The 18,252-nt window shown below is 52.1% G+C and overlaps 1 protein-coding gene across 3 annotated transcripts in view; it reads right to left on the bottom strand.

Moving 5' to 3' along the window:
• Positions 1 to 18,252, bottom strand: part of GRIK4 (glutamate ionotropic receptor kainate type subunit 4) — a 175,421-nt gene that overhangs the window by 11,215 nt on the left and 145,954 nt on the right. For all 3 annotated transcript variants that reach the window (XR_011146575.1, XM_068994692.1, XM_068994693.1), the window contains 3 exons: positions 16,845 to 16,952; positions 15,676 to 15,879; positions 7,698 to 7,811 (listed from right to left, as the gene is read on the bottom strand). Coding sequence is in view for 2 of the 3 variants with exons in the window: in XM_068994692.1 (XP_068850793.1) it covers positions 7,698 to 7,811; positions 15,676 to 15,879; positions 16,845 to 16,952 (426 nt within the window). In the remaining variant the exon portion in view is untranslated. The remainder of the gene's footprint in view (positions 1 to 7,697; positions 7,812 to 15,675; positions 15,880 to 16,844; positions 16,953 to 18,252) is intronic.

Below are 18,252 nucleotides of genomic sequence, written 5' to 3'. Positions count from 1 at the left end.
ATGGGAAAAGGGGGATAAATGGGAAAAGGGGGATAAATGGGAAAAGGGGGGTAAATGGGAAAAGGGGGATAAATGGGAGAAGGGGGATAAATGGGAGAAGGGGAATAAATGGGAGAAGGGGGATAAATGGGAAAAAGGGGGATAAATGGGAGAAGAGGGATAAATGGGAGAAGGGGGATAAATTGGAAAAAGGGGGATAAATGGGAGAAGGGGGATAACTGGGAGAAGGGGGATAAATGGGAAAAGGGGGATAAATGGGAAAAGGGGGATAAATGGGAGAAGGGGGATAAATGGGAAAAGGGGGATAAATGGGAAAAGGGGGATAAATGGGAAAAGGGGGATAAATGGGAAAAGGGGGATAAATGGGAAAAGGGGGATAAATGGGAAAAGGGGGGTAAATGGGAAAAGGGGGATAAATGGGAGAAGGGGGATAAATGGGAGAAGGGGAATAAATGGGAGAAGGGGGATAAATGGGAAAAAGGGGGATAAATGGGAGAAGAGGGATAAATGGGAGAAGGGGGATAAATTGGAAAAAGGGGGATAAATGGGAGAAGGGGGATAACTGGGAGAAGGGGGATAAATGGGAAAAGGGGGATAAATGGGAAAAGGGGGATAAATGGGAGAAGGGGGATAAATGGGAAAAGGGGGATAAATGGGAAAAGGGGGATAAATGGGAGAAGGGGGATAAATGGGAAAAGGGGGGTAAATGGGAAAAGGGGGGTAAACCAGGCTTTGGAACAGCCTTGCAGGGCAAACAAGTGACAGCAACCCAACAAACAACCGAGTCCTGCAGCATCTCCCTGCTGGATTCGTCCCCTAAATCTGTTCTTCTCCTGGCTTTTGTTCCTCCAGGCAAAGAAAGAGGTGAATTAAGAGAAAAATGAGGCAATCACAGCCCTCTGCCCCCTCCCTGGCAGGGTTTGCCGCACCCTCAGCCCTGAGTGGGGGTCCCCCCAACCTTGTCCACTCCACACTTAACTGGGCAGAAGGGGCTCCCCTGGCAGGGCAGAGCTGAGCTCACAGGTGGGTGGGAAATAGATTTGTACAGCAAAAGGTTAAAAAAAAAAAAAAAAAAAGAGATGTTTTCAAAACTTCTCTCTCTTTGGCCTTGAAATGTTTCTTCTTTTACAAAAACCCCAATAAAATGATTACTTCTATCTCAGGGAACAGGATATTTTTATCTCCAGGGTGCGTCAGAATTTCCTGGTTTTTTCCTCAGCAAACCACCTTTCCTTGAAAAAAAAATCAGGCCTGACTGCTAGAAAAAGCAGGTTGATCTCCCAGAGCATTTGAAATTTTCACAAGGATGCTGCTGCCACTGGAAAATTGTCAAACGTCACAAAATTTGTGCAAAGGGGGAGATTAATTTTTTGGAGAAGTTTCTCAAAAGCTGAACACCTCCCATTTTGAGTGGATTTCTCCTTTCACCATCAGTGGGTGCAGCTCCCCTGAAATGAAAGAGCAGCTCGAGCACAGCCAAGTCACCACAGGGACAAGGGACATGATCCCATAGCTCACAAGAGCTTTGTTTTTTCTGTCCCAAAACACAAAATCCATCCTGGCATCCCTAAAGCAGCTCCACAGCTTCCCCAAGCACCTGTAACTGGGAAGCTTCCCACGAGTCTCAGCTCTGCAAAGGCTTTTTTATTCCTTCCCCAGACTCAGACCAGCGCTTTAAATTCCATTTCCATCCAAGCCTCGCTGTTTTACTACTAAATGTTATGCAAAACCTGAATTTCACAAGGTCTCAGCAGTTCTCCTGGAGACTCGAGTTGTTGCTAGAAAAGGCAACAGTTGTTGCACAAAAATCTTCCTCTGCTAAAAATATCCAGGAGACTGTGAAATCCTCAGCTCCAGTCACCATCTGGGAACCTGTAATGTGTCAGAAACCTTCCCCAGCAAAGCCTGCACGAAGGAGAAACCCAGCACACCTCAACAACCTGTCCCTGGATCCTTCAGGACAAGAGGAGTTTGGGATCTGTCCCTGCCCGTGGTGGGGGGGTTGGAACTAAAGGGTCTTTGAGGTCCCTTCCAAGCCAAACCATTCTGGGAGGAGCATTTTTAGAGAATCTGGCTTATTAGGGCTTTTAGCAAATAGATGAGTTGAGGACTGAGTGGTTCAGCATCCATTCTCAGATTGATCTGAAGTCGATTCCCAAGGAACAGTTTGGGTTCTCCTGGGTTTAATTGCAGAGTCTTTCTTTAAGGCAATGCCTCTCTTCTGTTCCAGGTTATCCCCTATAAACAGGTGAGGTCCAAACAGTGGAAAACTCCCCATTCTTTTTGTCTTTTCCCAATTTTTTGGTCAGCTGCCGCTGTGTTGTGGCTTTCCAAGCCAAGGGCTTTCAGAGCCACAGAAACTGCAGGAAACCGCACCCCCAGCACCCCGAGGGACTCCCATTTCCAGGATCACCCTTTGCTCACCCTGCTGGAGCTCCTCTCACTAATTCAGAGAGGCCAGACCCCCTCCCAGCCCTGCAGGTGCCACGGTGTGTTCCCTCTGCCCTTCCCACTGATCCATCCACAGGATCCCGGACTGTGGATGTACAAAGCCAGGAGCAGAGGAATTTCCCAGCAGCTGAAGCATTTTGTGAAGTTTTCCTTTCTCATGCAAGCTAGCTGAAAACAGTGTAGAGATTTTTGCAAACCAAGACTTCATCTTGCACCCGTGAACTTGTTTTCCAACTATTGTTTTGGTACACTGGAGAAAATATTTTGAATGGGTGTTGTGGAACCTCCACCTACCATTCTAGAGGGTGGTTGATCAAGGGACCAATCCTATCACGCTCTCTTGCGGACCCAGTTATACAACCCAGTTTGTAATTGATGAAATAATTCCATTTTCCATTTTCTCCTTGGACTTGTGTCGTGATTCTTGCCGTTTCTCGGTACAACAGCGACAAGGGACTTCTCCACACCAAAGGGTGGCACTGCCAAGGCTCTCCCCTTCATGGCTCTCCTGGATGCCCCTCAAGCCCTGCTCCCCTTCTTCCTCTGGAGCTAAACTGGCTCCAGAACTCTCCATTCCTGCAGGTGTTTGCACACTCAAGGATGAAATGAGGCCGTGGGAACCTGCGAGGTGTGAATGGCACAGGCTGCTGAGCAAACTGGAGCTCCTGGAGCACATCACTCCAGGCAGGGCAGGGAATGCTCCTCCCTGGCATCCCGGAGCTGGCAGGGAACTCGCAGGCCCTGGCAGAGCCTTGGCTGAGGCTCCCCTGCGAGCTGCTCCTGTGACAAAGTTCCTTTCTGCAATTAAGGCCTTGATGTCTTCTTTATATTTCTGGGCCAGTTTGTCAATAAATTACTCTCATTAAGGAAATTGTGTTGGAAGCTTTAAGTCTCCAGCTTGGCAGTGAATCTCTCCTGTGACTTTACAGTTGTAGTAGTTCTGGTTCTTTTCAGCTACAGTCATTCCCAGGCTGCTGGGACATATTCTTTTCATTCACAGTTGTGGGTAAGAATAAAGATATTCTGTTCCCACGGAGGGCACAAACTCTCTCTTATCTGTCTGTTTTGAAGATGGGAATGACAATATCTGGAGTCTGTCAGATATTTTTAGGCAGTCCCAATAGAGCTTTGTTAATTGGAAGAGCTATTTTTCCTGGAATAGATATGTTCAGAATGTCCAATAATTGATGAAGGCCTCCTGCAAATCCTCAGATGGAAGTGGGAGAGATTAATTTACCCACCTCCTAAGTTGTTCTTGGAAATCTTCATTTTTTCAGCCAGTGAGCAGCAGTTTTCTGGGAAGACACTGGTGACTGAAGAGCTTGGACAAGGGGGACATTCGGCAAGAGGAGGACAGCCCTGGATTTGCTGTTTTCAGCATCTCCTCCCCTGCACACATGGAGTCTGGAGGGACCCCAGCCAGCCCTCTCCCTGTCATTTCTCCCAAGTGTTTTCCCCTAAAAAGGAGGACAGAGAACTCTCCTCTGCATCTGGAAGTCAGAAGGAAAGCAAGAAAACTCAGTCTGGAGAGGCAGAATGTTGATGTGTGCTCGGTACAACTGCAGGGCACCGAACCAGGGCATATCCCAGGATAACCACATCTGATCCAGGAGCAGATCCAGACCCCTCCTTTTCCCTGGAGTCAATAAAAGCCCAGCACAGGCTGCTGTGAACCCTGAGCCTCATTTGGAGTCATCACAAGGTTCTTAACCAGCCAATGCATTCCACAGTCCTGGGGCCAGCAGTTGCTCCCACCCTGCTCTGGTGGGGAAGGATTCCGGCTGGCAGAGCTGCCAGGAGCGGGGCTCAGCTCCTCTCAGCCCCTCTCAAGCCTCCTCTGGCAGGAATGAAGGAGCTTTTCAGTCCATCCTTCCCATTTCGTGTCCTCTGCAGCAATCAAGCCGAAGCACTTTAAGCCTCAGCTCACTTGGCCTAAACTCAGCTATTCCTGTGCACTCTCCCAACCTCCATTTCCTCATTTTGAAGGCAAGGACTTCCAGGGCTGAGGAGGCAGAACCATCTCTAGTCCCTCATTCCCTGCCTCAGAGGCAGGATGCGAGTAAAGATGTGTAAGACACAAATAATCCTGATTTATCCTCTGTGCAGAAACGACCCTGGGCACCTGCTCCCAGCCCCTGCCAAACCCAGGGACTGCTCAGGGCTCCTCACCCCTCTCCTGCCATGCCCACATCCCCCTGGCTGGGCAGAACGGGCACCTAATAAAACCAACCAAGCCTTTCCTCTCAGCAGCCTGCGAGTCAGGAAGCCTGTTAGAGCTCCCGTGTCAGAAATCCAGCCTTGATTGTATCCCAAGCAGTGAAACTGAGAAAAATGACAGCCCTGGTTAAAGCTGCCATATTTGGTTATGTGTGCTAAGAGGCACAGGCTCTGTGGTGGCTGGGTTGGCGGCGTGGGGAGGAGAAAGGGGTGAGAAATCACTTGCCACTGGAGCTACATGGAAATTAAAATGAAATGTCATCGCATTCGGAGGAGCCCAGGGTGCGGAGACAACTCCTCGGCGAGGAAGAGGCTCATTTGTGGTTATTTATTAGGCTCCATCTCATCTGAGCCGTGATTAACAGACGTCAGCTGCAATTTTTGACATTGCAGAGGTGGTTTTTGGGGTGGGGAGAAGAAGGCTGTGGGGCTGCTCTGCAAACCACATCCTTAAGGGAAAACCAGAACTGTCTGGTTGAACAAGTATTTACCAGTTTGAGAAGTCAGCGGGCACAGAGCTCTCAGGCAGCTGAGAGCTCCTGAAGCTCCCTCTCCTCAAGCTGAGCGGGAGAGGTCTGGAGGAAGAGGTGCCCAGGGTTGGAGAGGGAAGGGGGGGCTCTGAGCTTCCCTATAGGGATCCCCCCTCTCCTGGGGAGGGCACGAGCCCTGGGTGCCCCTCTGAGTCCCTCATGTCCCCAGTGCAGCCAGCTGGGGCTCACTGTGGGGTGACCTGACCTGGGAGATGTCTTTGCAACCCTGCCTGGGTCCCTGGGCAGCTCCTGTGCTGGGATCCAACGCGGGTCCTCTGTGGAGCAGCCGAAGCCGTGCTGACAGCAGGGGATATTCCCAAACCCCTCTGGAGCCTGTACCTGTGAATCCTGCTCCGTTTGGTGAATGCCTGACGGGCAGGCTGCAGCACGGCTGGGCTGTGCTCCTCTGGTGGCAGCAGATGCTCCCTGCCCTGAAGAACTGCCACCCTAAATAGAAGTGTCAGACGATCCCACAGAGCTCCCCGAGGCAGCAGCAAAGGCCTCTGATGAGCAGATCCTGTGCAAAGCCTGCACCAGCATTCCTGCCTTTCCTTTGGAGGGAGGAGCGCTGCTCAGGGAATGCTGCTCAGGGAACTGCTGAAGGTTGTGGTGCAGATCTGAGGCAGGACATGCACAGAATGGTTTGGGTTGGAAAGGACCTTAGAGATCATCCAACCCTTTTTCACAGGCAGGGACACCTTCCACTATCCCAGAGCTCCATCCAGCCTGGCCTTGGATGCTGCCAGGGATGGGGCAGCCACAGCTTCTCTAGGAAATCCATTCCAGGGCCTCCCCACCCTCACAGGGAAGAATTCCTTCCTAATATAACACAGTATTTAATCACCAAATCCGATTGTAATCCTAGGAAACACTGGCAGAGGAAGGTCCTGGCTCCACAAGGCAGCAGCTGGAGTGAGAACCCAACTGAGGTGGGGAAGGGACAATTCCAGCTGATTTCCAGGAGCTGGAAGAGTCAACCCCCTTTTATTTTGTGATCAGCTAAGTCATTGATCCTAAGTTCTGCACGTACCAGAGGAACCGGAATTTTAACTAGATTTTAATTACTTGTTTGCTCTTGGCAGGAGCCACTCAGCACAGAGATAGATGCGTGAATTTGTTTCTGTTCATCCCCAATGCTGCATCCTTAACAGGATGGAGAGGGGGCTGGGAGAGGCAGCTTGAATGGTTTATTCCTTCTGGCTGCTATTGTTGGGCTGACAGAAACCGAGGCACTGTCACTCACGTCACACTCGACACCGAGCAGAGCGCGTTTCCAAAATGCACATTGGGAATAACGAGGCTGCAAAAGGAGCTGGCCTCCTATGACACTGGGGTTTGGGAGTAACTGGGGAAAATCTGGCCTCTCCTGAGCTTCAGGGAGATGATAAAACAATGGAGAACGCAAATAAAAGAGGATCTGTGGGAATTTAAGACAAGTTTGGCTAAGCAAAGACCCACCACCATGTACGTGCTTGCACACACCAATCCATTGGGAATGTTCCCAGCTGTTTTGATACAGAAAAATCTGTGCCCCACTCCTGGAAGTGCTTAAGGCCAGGTTGGACGGGGCTTGGAGCAACCTGGGATAGGGGAAGGGGTCCCTGCCCATGGCAAGGAGTGGCGGAACTGGATGAGCTTTAAGGTCCTTCCAACCCAAACTATTCCAGCATCCTGTGATTCTACAACTGTGCTGAGAGCACCACTGAGGTTAAGGAGCTTTCCTTGGGCTGCAGGGGCTGCTGATTTTAGGGTGAACAACGAGGAGGCTGAGAGCAGAGAGGCAGAGCCCAGCCAGGGCGAGGAGCTGACTGCCTGTGCTGAGCTCAGCCTGGTACCCTGCCCGCTCCGGGCATTCCAGGAGGGACATTTTCCCCTGGGGTCAGGAAAGCAGAGGGCTGATCTCTGCTGTGGAGCATTTCCAGGACGTGACAGCAAAGAAAGCAACCCAGGATTCCTCCCTGATGTGATTCTCGGCTGGGAGAAGGCAGCAAGAGAGCAAAGCTGAGATCAGGAACACGGCCTAATCTGCACCCACAGATATCCCAGCTCAGCCTCCCAGACAGCCTTTCCACTAAATCCAACTGGATGGTGACTCCAAAACAGCTTTCTGCAATTGTGGGGGCACCCAGCCACGCTGCTGGGCTGCTGCACCCCTCCAGCCAAGCCTGCCCTCGGCACCCCTCACCCAGTGGCCTTAAAGCCACTTAAAGCCATTCTAAAACCATCCTGCGGCCCCCACTGTGCCAAAAAACCCCATCATGTGCCCTGGGAGGAGTGAGGAGAGAAGCCAAAGGGCTGGGGGGTTGGACAGGAGTGGAATTCACCAATCCTGACACACGGCAGAAGGACAGAGAAAAGCAGGAAATAAAGGTCGAGCACATTTGCGTTTAAATGAGAAACCAAAATATTTTTACGAGTCGTTCATTATTCTCCTATAACCAGGCAGGTTCGCATGCAAATAATGGAGGGACATAAATGGCTCTAAAACCAGGCTCTTACCATGTGAACTCGGTAGAGAATGCTAATTCCCAGAGTCATGAAGGGCTTGGAGAAATCAATCACCTTCTCCCGCTCCGCCGTGATCGTCAGCCCTGCCACGGCCAGATCGGCTTTCTGGAGAGAAGGGACAGTGGCAAAGGTCAGAGTCCTGGGGAAGCAGCAAACCTGGGGCCACACAGGACACCAGCTCCTGCAGGGGGGTGTCCCACCTGCCCGGGCCATCGCTGTGGAAACAGCAGGAGCTTTGCTGGTGCCTCCACTGGCTCCCACACCCCCTGCCCAGGTGGGTTTCACACAAGCCCTGCTCAAACACACCCCAAAGTTTAGCCCACCCTGAGCTCTGGAGCATAAATTATCCCCATTTTTCCTTCCCTTTCCCCATTTTTCCTTCCCTCTCAGGCTGGAGCAGCACCAGAACAGCAGCTCCTTCCCCCGAGTGCTCACAGCCTGCTTGCCATTTTTATTCATTTAATGCATTAAAACCTGGAGCCATAAACCAATAAATATTATATTAATGTATAGAAAACACAACCTCCCCCTTCTCTGTTGAACACATCTGTTCAGGTACAAACAGGCACCACAGGTAGGTGACAAAGCAGCATCCTCACCCCTGTCCCCTGAGCCATGGAGTTCACAAACCTGCCCAGACTTCCAGAACTAAAGATTAGTCTCAAAAAAAAAAAAAAAAAATTCAGAGGCCTGGCATTAAAGTTTGCAGATTGACTTGCAAAGCAAATGAGATTAGGGGGAGAAAAAAATAAAAATAACTTCTTCCCATGTTAATACCCTTGTAATATAGATAAGGGATTTGAATTTTAAATATTATTTTTATTACTTTAGCTCTTTTAATGTCTGTAATTGCTTTCAGTAAAAATGAAACCTCCACTCCCTTATCCATTTGTTTCTCTGCTTTGCAGGGAGATGATTATGCATGTGGAAAAAGAGAAGATGGGAAGGGAAAGAAAAGCTATTTGCACTTTTTGTCCCTAAATTTGACAAGGTCTGTGCAGATGCCCAGGCACCACCAGGCCTGATGGGGATCCTGGGAAAGGCTGGGGTCGCAAGAAGGAGGAGCAGCACTGCTGGAAGCAGGAGAGGGAGAAGAAAGGGGAAGGGAAGGGAGAAGAAAGGGGAAGGGAAGGGAGAAGAAAGGGGAGGGGAAGGGAGAAGAAAGGGGAGGGGAAGGGAGAAGAAAGGGGAGGGGAAGGGAAGGGAAGGGAAGGGAAGGGAAGGGAAGGGAAGGGAAGGGAAGGGAAGGGAAGGGAAGGGAAGGGAAGGGAAGGGAAGGGAAGGGAAGGGAAGGGAAGGGAAGGGAAGGGAAGGGAAGGGAAGGGAAGGGAAGGGAAGGGAAGGGAAGGGAAGGGAAGGGAAGGGAAGGGAAGGGAAGGGAAGGGAAGGGAAGGGAAGGGAAGGGAAGGGAAGGGAAGGGAAGGGAAGGGAAGGGAAGGGAAGGGAAGGGAAGGGAAGGGAAGGGAAGGGAAGGGAAGGGAAGGGAAGGGAAGGGAAGGGAAGGGAAGGGAAGGGGACCCATGAGCCCAGGAAGGGGTCACGGAGAAGGTGACACTTCACAGGCCATGCAGGGCTGCTTGGACATGCTCAGCACCAGGTTTTTTGTTTCCAAGCAGCTCTTACAGATTCCTAAGAGGTTCAGGCTGGAATGAATTATGAGCTGAGGAGAATTTCTGCATAGCCAGACATTTACCCAGAGGCTTTTTAAAAGACACCAATAATCCAAACGTGGTGTGCGAGCAGTTGAGCCCTGGGTAAACACTGGCAGATTACTAAAATGGGATCAGCTCATCTCTGGAACGTGGCATGTGGAGAATTTTATCTACAAGGAGAGCCTAAAGCTCCCTAAACCTCTCTTGTCTCTACTTAAAAGGTTTGTAGGTACCACTGTCCCAGGGAGAGCTCTCCCAGCAAAGCCCCCGGTGCAGACACAGCTTAGTCTGAATTCTTCTCCCAGTTCTCCAAACTGAACACAATTCCACCAGCAAAGCCACAGACTAAAACAGAGGGTAAAAATGCCACGTCAGGAGTGTTTCATGGCAAAGCTTCCAGGAAATTTTCATTTCGGGGGCAAATAGAGACGTGCAGATGGAAGGAGCACCTCTGTCCCCAGGTTTACCCACCTTTGGGGTCCTGACCATTCCCTGGGGAGAAGCAACATCTTGGTTGTTCCCTGAACATCTCGGGGTTGCTGAACGTAGGCAGCAGCACCTTGAAATGCTTTTCCCTACACAAAACACGACAAAATCCATCCCCCTCCCTGTGCCCAGGGAGCACAGACACAGCACAGCCCTCCCTGGGCACTCTGAGTTTGTGCCCAGCTCCCTTCTCTCATCTCCAGTGGCTTCTGCCATTCCATCAGAGTTATTCCTTCTGCTCACTCCCTGCCAACTTTTAAGGACTTCTGCCACATCAGAACTTTCTGCAGCAGAGCCCCAGCTCCTCATCACTCTTCTCTTCTCTCTGCAGGCTCAGTCATGCAAGTTAAGAGCTGATCTCTGATAGCAGGAAACTTTGATCTGGCAATGGCATGCAAAGAATTCTCTGCCTGAATTTCATCCATTTCATGCTTTCAGCTCTGCTTCCTGACAAAACTTCTTGTGATTCACCGAGCTCAGTGGAGCTCTGCAGACCTGAGTCCCCTCCAGCCTCCCCCACCTGAGCACAGGTAGGTGTTGGGATTTTCTGGGCTAAGGGATGCCCTGGGGGAGGAGAAATGGATTTTGCCTTGTGCCCCTGCACTCTGTCCACATCTGGGCTCTGGGGAGAGGGAAAAACAGGAGGCAAAGGAGGGGAGAAAGAGGGGTTGGTTTTCATCCTCCCAGCACAGTTGCAGCTATAAATGTCGGCGTGAAATAGGCTTTGAAAACGACCCAGAGCTTTTTGGGAGCGGAGACAGCCGCTTCTCTTGACAAAACACCGCCTAAACAAGGCCAAACCCTCGCTAGGTGAGAGGAAACCCAGGTGGGCTGGCGTGCCAGACAAAAGCTGCCAGCACCGCCACCCTACCTGGCATTCCCGTGGGCTCTGCCTGCATCGGGGCTCCGGAAAGGACATTAAACACGGGGGCTGAGCCGGGCTCTCGAGGAGGAACAACAATTAAGCATCCTTCAGGAGCAAATTGCAGGGACTGCCAGTCCAGAGGCGGCTTCCACCCCCTCTCCGCGGGGCTGGCAGGGCTCAGCTCGGTGCTAATGGTGATGAATGGAGCCTGACGTCAGCCTCAGCCCGGAGAGCATCCCAGCAAAGCCTCCCACGGCATGGGATAGCAGGAAGCAGCCGGGAGAACAGCCCAGCTCCGGCCCCACAGCGATTCCCGGCCCTCTGCCGGGCTGCGGGGACACAGCGCAGGGAGAAGGTGCCAGCGGAGCTGTGTCTGTGTCAAACACCTGGAAAACAAGCCAGGACAGCTCTGGGAGCACAGGGCTGGGATCTCTTCCAGGAGCAGGAGTCCCTCGCTTGAACAGCTCCTTGGATGCCGCATCCCCTGGGTGCACATGACAGCGGTGTTGTCACCAGCGCTGCCCACGGAGCCCTGGCAGCGTGACCAGAGGCAGCAAAACCTTTTTCTACCCTGTCCCTGTGCTCAAAAAGCCTCCCAGAAAGGTGAAATTGCTGTTCAAGCTCCAGGAGCCACCTGGCTGCCAGGTATTACCCCACTGCAGAGCCAGCAGCACCAGCACGGGGTTGTTGCCCCGCTGGGAGCCCACCCAGCTGGAGGTGACCCTGCTCCCTGCAGGATCATCTCCAGAGGTTTTCTGCTGTTCCACACAACTCCATGAAGCTCAAATGCCTATTCCTGCATTCAAAGGCAGGAGGGTCACTCCAAACAGGTGTTTGGGGTTTTTTTAAGGACAAGTGGGGGTTCTGCTGTATCGGAAGTGACAACCTGCAAACCCCGGAGGCTGCAGCTCTCCCTGCAGGCCACAGCCTGGGGTGGGTGACCAGCACTCAGTGCAGATGTCAGCCTCGAGTCTGCCCTCGCCCACCCTTCCTCAGCTGGACTCTCTCTGTGGCTGGGAGGACAAAGCCTGTGCCAGGTGTTCACTCTGCCCACGGCAAAGCCAGCTGAGGTGAAGCACCAGGAATGGGGACCCAAAGCACAGAGGGACAGCAGTGAGACCAGCCCAGCTCACCCCACCCTGTGTTTGATTTCTCAGCAGTGCTTTGCAGACCCCTCTGCCCATCCCCTCACTCTGGTTGCACAAAAACCCACAGCTCCTCCCTTCCCAGCCTCTCCTGGAGCCCCCCTTGTCACAGCTGCCACCACGACAGCCTCCAAACCCCCTCCTGCTGCCTCCCTCACCCACACTCAGCTCTTCTCTCCACACACCAACACCCACCAGGACTCTGCCAGTTCTGGAGAGTTTCCTCCTCCCTTTCCCCTTCCTGCCGCTCTCCAGCTTTGGAGCAGCTGAAGGGAGAGCAGCACCCGGCCACCAGCAAGGAAAACCAGCACCCCAAAGCTTTAAGGGGTTTCCTGTTCTTGGTGTTGCTGCTCCTGAGGCTGGACAAGATGGACAACTTCACGTCCCTCACTTTACAAAGAGCTTTGGTCACCACTGATGCTGGCCAGATTCAAGGCAGGAGAGCAAAGGCCGGGGTGGTGGGACAAGGCCAAGGCTGTCATGTTGCTGTGAAAATACATCCCTTGGTCTGTGCCGTGCCAAAGGATTCATTTCAGCTCGAGGATGAGCTGGAGAGAGAGAGAGAAGGGGAAGTGCAGACACCATCAGGGACTCTGAGCCAGAGCTGCACTGCAGCAGCAAGGAGCAGGATGTAATTCTTCCAGCCCAAATGCCCTTTAAGTCTCTGATGCCAGAAAGCAGGAGATGGGAAGATTTTCTGTTCTCCCTTGTTTGTTTGTCTGTGCCAGAGCCAGGAAGGCTGACAGGGAGAGCGGCTTTGCTGCCCTGCTCACTCCAGGAACGAGCAGGGTGCTCAATCTCCCTGCCCTGCGTGCTCAGAGGGACAAATTAGCCCAGGCTCATCTGGGTTGGTGACATCCTTCACTACAGAATGGGCTTGAGGGACCCTTCATCAGGAACTGGAGTGACAGGACAAGGGGGAGAGGCTTCAAACCGAGAGAGAGGAGGATGAAATATTGGGAAAGAGTCCTTTCCTGTGAGGGGGGGGGGGACTGGGATGGAATTCCCAGAGAAGTTGTGACCGCCCCATCCCTGGAAGTGTCCAAAGCCAGGCTGGATGAGGCTTGAAGCAGCTTGGGACAGTGGAAGGTGTAAATGGGGTTGGAACTAAATCCCCATTCTGTGATTCTGAGTCCTTCCAAGTGATTTCTCCCAAGCCAAACCTCCATGAGCTGATCACAAACTGTACAGGATTCCCAAGCCAGCCCATTCCCTCTCTTCCTTACCTCCCAGTCTGCTTTGTGAGCAGGTCAATAAGACATGTACTGGTGAATTCGGGTCAACAGCAAATTTATGTTAGTACAGCATCCTGCTCAGTCATAGCACGGCGCACAATTAGCTGTAATGGAATTCCCAGCGCTTAAGAATAAATCAATAGCTGGTTAATTTAGAAGCAATAGAAAGAAACATTTTTTTTCCCCAATAGCCTGGAGTTGCTCTGAGAAGATTCCATGCCACAGAGGGATTACGGGGAAAGTGTTGCATGGAGCTGGGTAAGTCTGTGACCTTTTGGTCCTGCACATTATTGAGCGTGAGTTAAACCTAATTTTCTGGTGGCTGATCAGGGTCAAGGAGGAATCATTTTCCTACAGCGATATTGTGCTGGACAGAGGAAAAGCTTTCATTTTGGGAAGGATTTGGGACTTTTTTGAGAGGTTTGTGCCCCAACTGATCCCCCTCTCTGTCCTAAAGGAGCAGAGTGCCCAAGGGATAAATCCACTGAAAGAGGAACATGTGCACCCAGCACAGATCTGCTGGATCCCGTGGGACAGGGATGAACAAGGGGCTGGAATCAAGGACAAACTCCCTTGGGGACTGTCAAGGATGGAGAGAAGCCCCTTGGACAGGGAAAAGCCCTCAAAAAACAACACCCCAGGCAGTGCTGAATAAACTCAACACCAAGCACACACAGCTCTGCCCTGGCTGACCTGAGCCCAGTCCCTAGGACTGATCAAAAACATAAAAAAAATGCTGAAACCATTATAAAAACTCTCAGGGATCTAGGGAGAACAACAGACAAAGCTGTTTCTCTTCTCCAATTTGTGATCCAGCCTCACAGGCTCTGACAGCTCTGCCCTGCAGAAGCAGAAGTAAAAATCCTCCTAAATAAGGCTCAAGCTGCAGAAGAAACAAATGGTTTCTCTGTGAAGATGAAGTTAAAACACTCTTCACTGGAGAAAAACAACCCTCCAGAAGGTCCCATTTAATGAAGAGGCACTGCCAAGGTTAGTAGGCCAAAAGTTTGATGGCTGCTGCCTGCCTTTGATCAGATGCTGCGCTCGGCTCCTTCCCTCCTGCCTCCCCAAAGGAATGTTGCAGGAGTGTAATTGTGTGTGTGTACCCACACACAGACACGAGGATGGATAAAAACGATGCCAATAGCCTGGAGCATTTGCAAACAGCCTCACAGAAGCTCTTTTAAAAGAGCAGATGGAGGTGGGATCTCAGCTGGTGTCGAGAGCGACTGCTCTGGGAAGGGTGACCCAGGAGACAGGGAGGCAGCTCAGGAGAGTCTCCAGTCTGTTCAGTGCCCTGTCTGTGACGCTCTGAAAACCCCAAATCCCTCCCTCTTTCAGACAAAGAGTTGTCCCAGCAGACCTCAAACACTGAGTTGGAACTCCTAAGGCGGGATGAGCATCACCCTTCGCCATGTGGGGAAGAAGCAGAAGGTGCCAGTGGGCATCTTTGAGAGATCATGGAACCATTATAGACCACAGAATCATGGAAAACACCTCCAAAATCCTCCAGTCCAACCTTCAACCAAATTCCACTGTGCCCAATAAACCACAGAGTGAAGTTACGCTCATTTTCCAGGGAGGAAAGATCTGGCAGGAGCCTCAGAGCCCTGCCTGGAGCCACAGGGGATGGATTTGGACCCTTGTCCTCCTGCTCTGCAGAAGGCAAATGACTCAGGGTCTTCTCTCCCACAATGGGGGGATTATCACCAATCCACGTCACCGTGGATTTGTCACCAGCTGGGAAAGTGTCACTGGGCTCTCACGGGCACATCAGTAATGACAAGGCAGGGTAGAAATCAGTGAGGAGGTATTAGCTTAAATAGCATCAATCCCACTGTTAGCTGGGGCTAAGCCTATTTTCCTAAGGATCTCAGAGCATTTTCCGAGCTGTATTTAAGCTTCAGGAAGCCTGGGAAGGAACACAGAGGAAAACAAAGAGCAGGGAGGGGGGGTCCAGGCTGGCTGAGCCCAGGTGTACACAGAATTATTGTCAAACCCAGCAAAATAATTCAGTTTTCAGCTTTGCTGCTGGGCAGCAGCTCCACAGAGCAGAGCAGTGAAAAGAACTCGAGCCATGCACTTCAAGGAAATAGAAAATGTTCTTCTCCAAAAGCAGCACCGAGTTAAGCAGCTGAACTGAATCTGCCAAAACTTTTCTAGGCTGAAATGGGATTCTTCCTTGCCTCCTTCCCAGTCTGGTTTTGTAAATGTTTTCAGCTTGTACCAAGCCCTGCCAGAGTCTGTGCATTTTCCTGTTGCAAGTTTCATTAATAATTAACTCTGTAATGAGTTCTTACATAGAATCCCAGAGTTCAGGTCTCCTTTCCAACAAAGTGAGCACCCCTGAGACAATCCCACAGCCCTGTTCTTGCTCTGACTTCTTCCCACACCGTCACACCACCCCAAGAAACACATTTTCCACCGGCAGAACGCATTAAGTGGAAATCCTCTGCTCCCAAAGCCTCCCGAATGGACTAAAACCCCATCCATCCTCCTCCTCCCGGAGCACTTCACGAAGCAGCGGGGCTTTGCAGCGCCAAATCCCAGCGGAGCAGAGTTAAAAAGAGCAGCTAATCCACTCACCCGAGCTATCAGCTCCCCGACCATCCCTGTCCAGGTGCCGTTGGCCTCGGGGACTCCGTAGACGCCGTCCCCAACCAGGTGGATTTTGTAGTTGAAGCGCAGGATCTCCGCCAGCTCCTTCAGCATGTCCACGCAGAAGCCCTCGTAGCGGTCGTTGCCTTCCAGCTCCTGGTGGTTCCACTTCAGCATTAAGTAAGGGTTTTCCTGCAGTGAAACTGGGCAGCTGTCATTCCCATCTTAGCCGAGGCGTCCCGCCAGCACGGAGCAGGGAGGGCAGTGCCAGGGTGCCAGAGGCTCACAGGGTGGGTTGATTGGGAAGAAACCTTAAAAAACATCTTCAGTTCCAACCCCAAAAAGCACATCCCAGCCCAATGAATCCCCCTCAGCCTGGATATGGGAGGCTTGGGAGCTCAGGTGGTGCCAAGCTCTCAGAGCTGTCTCCACGCTGGCCTCTGCTGTGGGGGAGTGCAGCAGATTTATCCCAGTTTAGGACATGAAGCAGAGCTAAGGGATCGTGATTTGGGAGCTGGTTCCAGCTGGGAAGTGCCAGGGCAGCCCAGTGACTGCTCCAAGTCATGGCAGGACATCCAGACCTCAATCTCTCCGGGCACAGAGCCACTTCTGCAGTCTGTCTCCTTTTCAACAAACTTTGTGGGGCAAGAGGAGACAGTCAGGAGTTTGGGTGTCTTTAAAGAAGGAAATAAAAAACATCACTGGACAGGCAGCACCTGGAAGGGGAACCATTGAACACAGACAGTGGTGCCTGTGGATGTGAAGTTCTCATAAAAATCGTGCCCATCTTGGCCAATGTTTATAATTTCATGGGTAGAAGGGGCAACTGTCCCTTCCCACTCCGCAGGCCAAACAAGAGCCCCATTCCCAGCTGGGTGCAGAATGACAGCGTGTCCCCATCCCAGCGCTGCCCCCAGCTGCCTCTGAACCCATCAAACACCATTTCCACACGAAACATCGACTTGAGCTTAATTACTCTGCCAGGAATTGTTCCCCGTGCTGTAATTAAAGATTTGCTCTCCTCTCCTTTGTGCAGTCAGCGTGGAAATGCCACAGGGTGCGGGGTAGGATCAGGGAGCAATATTCCAGCTGACCCCACCCCTGAGGGCTGGGCTGGCCGGGAGCTGATGGGAACTGCAGGTGCCCCCCTCCCTTACCAGGATGGTGGTGACAATGAGCGTGGTGTTGAAGAGGCTGTCGGATATGTTGGAGGAGAAGATCCTGTTGTCCATGCTGAGCCCTTCAGAGACGTGCCAGTGGCCAATCTGGAGAGAGAAACAGCACAATAAGGGGATTTATAGGGCGAGTCACTGCCCATATGGCTCTGGTGAGAGACAACCCCGGAGCTGGCCTGTTTAGGGATGCTCCATTACCTTCACAGCGCACCCCAGAACGGGTCAGCAGAGAGGTTAACCCGCTGTGCACACCCCACCTGCTCTGCAGTGCCACCAACCCGGCCCTGTGCTGCCTTCCCACGTGTCCTCCCTGCAGAGCCCTGCGCGGGGACAACGCCCTGAGCTGGGCAGCTCCCTGGGAGCCACACAGCCTTGTGTGCTGTCCCCAGATGCCACCAGATGGGTCCATCTTAGCCAGAAATCCCCAACCTGCGGGTTTATCCTTGCTAGCGTGGTGCTGGGAGCCTCTGCCATGCACCTTGGGGGCAGGTGATGGGACAAAGCCACCTTCTCAGTAGTGCTGCTGCACAACTCATGTCCTCTTCCAGCTCCTAACTACCACAATGAAGCACTTCCCAATCCTTTGATTCAGGCTCATCACACCCAACAGCTCCACCGACAGCTCGATTTACCCATCCAAGCATCAGCATGGCTGCAGCAAACCCAGATTCCCAGCGTGGATGGCAGGGACCAGTCCTCCTAGTGCTGGGGAGGACAGCAGGACTCAGCTGTGACACAACTCCTTCAGCCAGGGGGGAGGAATATTCCACAAAACCTAATTTTAACTTCAAGAGCCTAATCTCCCTCCCTCAGAGCTCTGGGCAGGGAGATCAGCACCTCCAGCAGCTCGCTCAGAGCATGCAAATTAAACTCTTGCTCTCTTATTGTCCTTAAAAGAGCCTCTGCTTTTCCTCCTCTGCTTTTCCTCATGGATACTCGTGGTTGATGGAGGCCAGCTCCCTCTGAACCCCCTTCTCCTCCTTTTTCTCCTCTGTCCCATCAGGTTCCAGCACTCTGCTGGTGTCCTCTGACACCTCTGTAGTGGGGTGCTGTGGCCCTGAGAGGCAGCGGGTGACCCTAAAGGTGCTGGGGGTCTTCAGAGCTCCTCCAGAGCAAATCCATGCCCAGCTCCCTCCTGTGACACTGGGACTGAGGCAGGCTATCCTCTCACTGTCAGGGTGGGAGGAATTAATTGATTTTCCCTTCTGTCACTGAGTAATCTTGTTAGGTCCAGGGAGGGGGGGGGAGGTGATGTGAAGCCCTGGGATTGTCTCCGTGCCTGCTCTCAGCACCGCTTGGCCTCTGGTGTGACCAGTGGCTCGAGGACTTGGGGGTCACTTGGATCTGAGCCCAGCATAGACACCCTCACAGACTGGATCCCTCTGGGTGT

The sequence above is a fragment of the Aphelocoma coerulescens genome, chromosome 24 (genome assembly GCF_041296385.1).
Source record: "Aphelocoma coerulescens isolate FSJ_1873_10779 chromosome 24, UR_Acoe_1.0, whole genome shotgun sequence".
Taxonomy (NCBI): domain Eukaryota; kingdom Metazoa; phylum Chordata; class Aves; order Passeriformes; family Corvidae; genus Aphelocoma; species Aphelocoma coerulescens.
This window is presented reverse-complemented; position numbering and strand designations above follow the sequence as displayed.